The following is a 6,265-nucleotide window of genomic DNA, read 5'->3' on the forward strand; positions in this document are numbered from 1 at the left end:
AGTTGATTAGAATTAATACCTTGCTGTTGATTAGAATGGATATCCATTATCACTGTGGTGGAAAAATACCCCCAGACAGCCAGCCAGCCATCCAAACTACAGAACAGATACAAAGTTTGTGAATGTCTGTTTGAGATGCATTAATATATATATATATATATTATTATTATTTAAAGAGTAACTTTTCATAAAAAAACATGTTTTGGGCATAGTTATAGTGAAGCAAGTCAATTATGGTCTTCATTTTTACAGTTTGTTTCAAAAGTTATATATTTTGGTCATTTAGTAGTAAATCTCTCTCTTTTTCGCCCTAGAGGTGCAACTCTACCGTTGAAATCATGATGCAGAGGGAAGGTGCCTCTACGTCATCTCAAGGGAGGGATTCAGGGTGTCCGCTTTGTTATTGTTCTAACTGCAGATTGCAGCTTTAAATCAAATCAAATGTTATTTGTCACATGCGCCAAATACAGCAGGTGTAGACTTTACTGTGAAATGCTTACTTATGAGCCCTTTCCCAACAATGCAGAATTAAAAAGTAAGAAAATCAACTATTTTGTGAATGTTGAGAATATTATAAAGAAAATGTGCCAAACAAACAGGCATGGAAAATAACAGGCTGCAGGACTCTGTGTGTGTGTGTGTGTGGATTAGTGGGTGCATTCATGCATGTGTGTGTGAGCGCTTATGTAATGAGTTAGGCTATTTTGCACAGCAGAGAAGGGTAAATATTTACATCATCCCCTATTCATAAACTGTTTCCCACCCCCTCTCTCTGGCTCCCTCCCTCTCTCTGATTTACATGTTAATCTGACCCCAGTCTGGTTGGAGTTGTCCCTAATCTGAGCTAAAGTTCTGTAGAATTCCATTCATTAACTCTCTTTCACAGCATTAATTAACTCTGTTATTCATAACTCTGTTTCAACTTTGCCTCCATTCATTCTTTACAACAACAATAGTAACCATGATTGTCTACCACTGGTGAGTCATAACTGTGTGCAGTGATGATGTATGTAGTTGTAATGATGTAGGCAGCAGAACTGTGGTACTATGCTAGAGTATCTACCTTCCATCAGCACAAAATACAGCTAAACAGTCATCTGACCTCCTGCTCCCTTCTCCACCACTTCCTTGTAATCCACAGCACGTCCATTCACTGTTTCTCCCACTCTTTTCCTCCCACTCCACTTCCTTTCTCTCCCTCCATCTCTCGTTCTCTCTTTCCCCCTCCCTTGCCTTTGTAAACTGAGACTGCACGAATTGTACCAGAGTGACACACACACACACACACACACACACACACACACACACACACACACACACACCCACACCCACACCCACACACACACCAAGTCGCACGGTTATAATTGCCAACGGGCACACACACGAACACATATCATGCGTGCCAACCGCTGAGCTTAGCTTTTACTGACATGCAATAAAACAAACACAATCTGTCATGCTCTCCCACACAAAACCCAGAATATTACTCAAGAGCTACAGTACAGGTTCTATGATCCTTCCTTAAATAGGACTGTGTGTGGTGTGGTGTGGGTGGTTGTGTGTGTGTGTGGTGTGTGTGTGTGTGTGTGTGTGTGTGTGTTGTGTGTGTGTGTGTGGGTGTGTGTGTGTGTTGTGTGTGTGTGTTGTGTGTGTGTAGTGTGTGTGTCTACGCATCTGAGGGTGCACATGGAGGTTAGAGTAACAGGATGCATGTTGTACAGCTTCCTGTAATGCTGACATGTGGGCGAACGACAAGAGGAAAACACCCCCATGACCCACACACACACACCTTTAAAACCTTCATCCTGGAAAATACACTTTGTTAATTTTCCAAACGAGTCAGTGAGCAATGCAATAGTGAAATTAATTATTGTTGCCACCCTCACATGTAGGATGCTGTGGCTGACACTGAGGCAGTGTGACAAGTGTCTTTTAAAGTCAAGCATTGTCAGTGAAAGGGGCTATTCCATGAAGGTGGGAAATAAAACAAAAGCGCTACAGTAGTCAAGACCCTGTATCTCTTATTACTAATAAAGGTTAAGATAGGAAATTCAAATATTTTGAAAGGTAAGATGACTAATAACTTAGCTTGTTTTTAGTTTCACTCACTTGATTACATTGCACAAGTGAAGAAAAACCTTGTGTGTATGTTCATCAACAGTATTATTGCGCATATCAATGTTGAGCAACCATGAATCTTTGCAGAGACACACTGGACACTTTGAAGGAGCTGGTTTTGCAAATGGAATATCTTTTGTGAGAGGAAACCATCTTTTGATTGATTGATTGGCTAATAACTCCAGTACAAAATACTGATGATGATGATTAGTGAAGGGCCCTAATGTAGACTGTTTTACTTCTCTGTTATGTCCCTCTCTCACTCATGTGTCTCTCTCTATCCCACTTTTTAATACTCTCTTTATCTGAATGAAAAGGGAACTTGAATATGAAAACTGTCTCTGTTTCCCCTCCCCTCCCCCTCACCTCCCCTCCTGCTCCCACAGTGGATTATCTAGAATTAGGTTAACGTTTGGGAATATTAATCTGAAAAAGTCTGTAATCTAGGAGTTTTACCTCCATCCCTCCCTCCTCTCATCCTCCCTCTTTTCATCCTATCCCACGTGTCTATAATCTTCTCTCCGTTCAGAAAACCTTATTGAGGTCAATCAAGTGAATTAAATTAAATGATGTGTGTGTGTGTGCTACACTATCTAAGATAGTTATTAACAGTATCAGTATTCATTTACACCCTTTCTTTTAACTCTTTTGTGTTTTTTTAACTCAAAATCTTGTCCATCCCTTCTCATATTCCACATCAGTCACATTCTTGTTCCTCTGTCATCATCTCTCCCCTTTCCTTCCCTCTCCTCCTCTTCTCTCTGTTGTCTCAGAGTCGTCAATCTGGTGGAAGGACATACACACATTGTTCAGTCTTTATGACATGATGTCATTCTATTTTCTCGTCAACTCTGACACCAGAAATGTGTCCTTGATTATTCAAGGAAAAAGTTTACATTTCTGTTACTTATCACTCAGCTGTATGTGTAGTATCTTTCCTATTTATTGTAATTCTGTATCTACTATTCCTGGCAACTGACAGTAGATACTTCAAAATGTAACATCTGTTGGGAGGCTGTGGGATATGAGGGTAATGAGAAACAATTATATCGGTGCGATTTCCTACACAGGGAATATTTTGAATTTTGGAAGGGAAATGAGATTGGACTTGTCCGCTACAACAGAAGATCTGTCCTGGTTCCGCCAATTTCACATGGCCAAACTTCTCAATTCATCTTTTGAACATCCATTCATATTTTTTCTAATTAGTCCCTCCATCATTCCTCCATCATCTCTCTCCCCCTCTCTGTCTCTCCCACTCAAATATTTAAGCAATCATTCATAATTGAATCAATCACTCATTCGGTCACTCTCTCCTCCTCRCCTTTCTCTGTCTTTCTCCCCCCCTCTCCCTCACCCATCATTCACTCTGTCCCCCACTCTCACCCTCCATCCCTCTCTCACCCAAAAGCAATAGCAAGGCCTAGGCTGGCCGTCAGACTCAGGGCAGTAACCATGATGATGATGACCAGCAGGAGGTCAGTGGGAGGGTGAGAAATGGGGGAGGCATCATAACTAGGAGGGAGGGAGGGCAGGGTGAGGAGAGATCTGGGAGTCGGGACAGGTGACGGGGTGACTGTGGACAAAAGAGAGGGAGAGGTGAAGGGTGATCTGGCCTATTCTGTTTCCAAACGTCTTTATTTCCATCCCATTTCATGCCTATTCTACTGGAAAAGTGTAACCCCTGAATGTCTATGCCTCTATCAATGGCTTTGTTAAAGACTGATCTGTCCTCTTGAAGTAATCACTAATCTAACACAGCTGGATAAGTGAAAGCAAAGAATATAACTTTTAACAACTCTTATCACTTTAACATTCAGGGGAGGGAGAAAGGGATGATGCATTTCTGAAGTAGGCCAGGGGCTACATGTATTCAAACTGGCATACCAGTGAGCAGGAAGTGTGTGCGTGAAAGGACAGTTCCTTTGCCATCCGTTAGGAGGCAGCGGTACATGCCCTCCTCATCGACATGCAGCTGGTTCAGCACCACAGAGGAATCCTCAGTAACCACCAGCACTCTGAAATCTCCCTCTGTCAGCTAGAGGGAAGTGAAAAATGGGAAAGGGATGGATGAAAGACAAAATGAATAACATTACATGTATGTGTTCAAAGCCAGAACGCTCCTGTGTGTTTGTCTGCGTGTGTGTGTGTGTGTGCACCCTCACGTCTTACATTTGCAGTCCTTTGCGTCCCTGGAGCCCAGGTGTAGTGATAATCTGGCCGGCCCACCACTAGACTATGCCAGGGGAGGAAACAGTCCAACACTGCCTGTCCCCCCTCTGCTGCCTTCACTGGATACTCTACCAGAGAGAGAGGAGTAGGGGGAGGGGGGAGGGAGGGATCGGGGTAGAGGGAGAGAAGGAGGAGAGAATGAAAATGAGAGGGAGGAGAAGGAGGAGGGAGTGAGGAAGAGAGAAGAATGGTTAGAGGAAGGGAGGGATAGACAGAGGGATTGATTTAACCTCAGATTAGAATAGTTTGAACAGGTCAGTATTAAGTCATCTATGACATTCAATAAGAGTAGACAGTGCTGCTGCATAAAGACACACACACACACACAAACACACACACACACACAGGCTCACCCACGCATGGACGCACACATGGATGCATGCACACACACTCACCCCCGCAGTCCTGAGTGGTAGAGGGGCAGGTGTGCAGCTTGTACTGACATGAAAGGCAGTTCATTACTCTCTGATACAGCAACCCTGCAGTTTAAAAAGACAGCACAATTTGTTGCTGATCTATAAAGTAATAACTGTAATGGAAGAGGATGTGGTGTGTGTGTGTGTGTGTGTGTGTGTGTGTGTGTGTGTGTGTGTGTGTCCGTGTGTCCGTGTGTGCGGTGCCCGTGTGTGTGTGCGGTGCCCGTGTGTCCGTGTGTGTGTGTGTCCGTGATCACAGGCCAATAGGTGAGGTAATGATATGGGAATCAAAGTAAAAGTGATGAAATGATGGCACTATGGAAGGGGGTGAAAGGAATGGCAGATTAAAAGACAAATTAATTAAATTGCATATGTGCTTACCACATTTGTTTGGGCAGAGACCTGACAAAATGAAAACAAGACATTAGTTAAATTCCACTCTATGTAAAGTGTTGCCATACACTGTTATTACAGAAAGAATCATAAACATATTACAGTGGCACTGTTAGTATTACTGTTGGTATTGTTGATATTAACACTAGGCTACAGCTGAACCCTTCACCTTTCTGGACAAAAGTCTGCAGGTGTTTCTCTAGAATTCTCCTGCCTTTCTCCAGAATTTGAATGGCCTCAAACGTCAGAGGCCCTTACACAGGGAGAGGACAGACAGACGGTAGTCAGTTTCACACGCACACAAATACGCAAGCACAAATGCACACACGCAGGCACACACACACCTGTGAGTTGGCTGCCCTGGAAACGGTCAAACTCACTCTGGTATTCTGTACTGGCCCTGTAGAGGGTGGTCGGGTTGGGGGCACACAACACACACCACACACCTCACGACACACACCCACACACACACACACACACACACACACACACACACACACAACACACACACAACACACCACACACACACACCACACACACACACACACACACACACACACACACACAACACCACACACACACGCACACCACAGCCCACCGTACACCACACACACACACGACACCACACACCGTACACCACACACACACACACACACACACACCACACACACACACACACACCACACCACACACACACACACACACACACACCACACGCACACCGTTACACCACCACAACACACACACGTATTAATGTGCACTGTAACGCCTACTAAGAGGTCTAGACCTTTATGGCACAGATGGTAGTGCGCTTGCATCGTAAGTAACAACCACCTACCAATAACGCCGCTATACTGGTTGCTGGTGGTTGTGTAGGTGACGTAGGCGTAGTCTAGAATCTTCTTCAGTTCTATCTGGTCCTCTACGGTGGCAGAGGCAGCAGCCAATAGGTAGTCTTCATGGAGGAGCCTGACCCTGCGGTCACACTGCAGACAGGGTCTCCCCGCAGGGACACAGCACAGCAGGGACAGGAGACATAGAAGGCTGGGGACAGACAGGAGCCGGACAGACAGGGGGAAAGACAGGGCCCTTACTGCCTTTTCCAT

The 6,265-nt window shown here is 44.4% G+C and overlaps 1 protein-coding gene across 1 annotated transcript; it reads right to left on the reverse strand.

The window, feature by feature from the left end:
- Positions 1-3,518: 3,518 nt before the first annotated feature.
- On the reverse strand, positions 3,519-6,265 carry LOC111957549 (izumo sperm-egg fusion protein 1). The gene is made up of 8 exons (XM_070437088.1): positions 5,998-6,265; positions 5,504-5,578; positions 5,329-5,412; positions 5,148-5,168; positions 4,746-4,829; positions 4,291-4,418; positions 4,006-4,156; positions 3,519-3,694 (listed from the first exon to the last, which is right to left on the reverse strand). Exons 1-8 carry the CDS (start codon positions 6,263-6,265, stop codon positions 3,519-3,521), a joined length of 987 nt encoding a protein of 328 aa, XP_070293189.1.

Source organism: Salvelinus sp. IW2-2015, linkage group LG33 (genome assembly GCF_002910315.2).
Source record: "Salvelinus sp. IW2-2015 linkage group LG33, ASM291031v2, whole genome shotgun sequence".
In the NCBI taxonomy this organism is placed as follows: Eukaryota; Metazoa; Chordata; class Actinopteri; order Salmoniformes; family Salmonidae; genus Salvelinus; species Salvelinus sp. IW2-2015.

What these genes read in the sequence shown, in the direction of transcription:
- LOC111957549 (XM_070437088.1), bottom strand. Translation starts at nt 6,265, where the DNA reads ATGGAAAAGGCAGTAAGGGCCCTGTCTTTCCCCCTGTCTGTCCGGCTC. An exon ending in CCAGTATAGCGGCGTTATTG is followed by an intron (nt 5,579 to 5,997) that starts GTAGGTGGTTGT and finishes TGTGTGCCCCCA; the next exon opens with ACCCGACCACCCTCTACAGG. An exon ending in GCAGACTTTTGTCCAGAAAG is followed by an intron (nt 5,169 to 5,328) that starts GTGAAGGGTTCA and finishes TCATTTTGTCAG; the next exon opens with GTCTCTGCCCAAACAAATGT.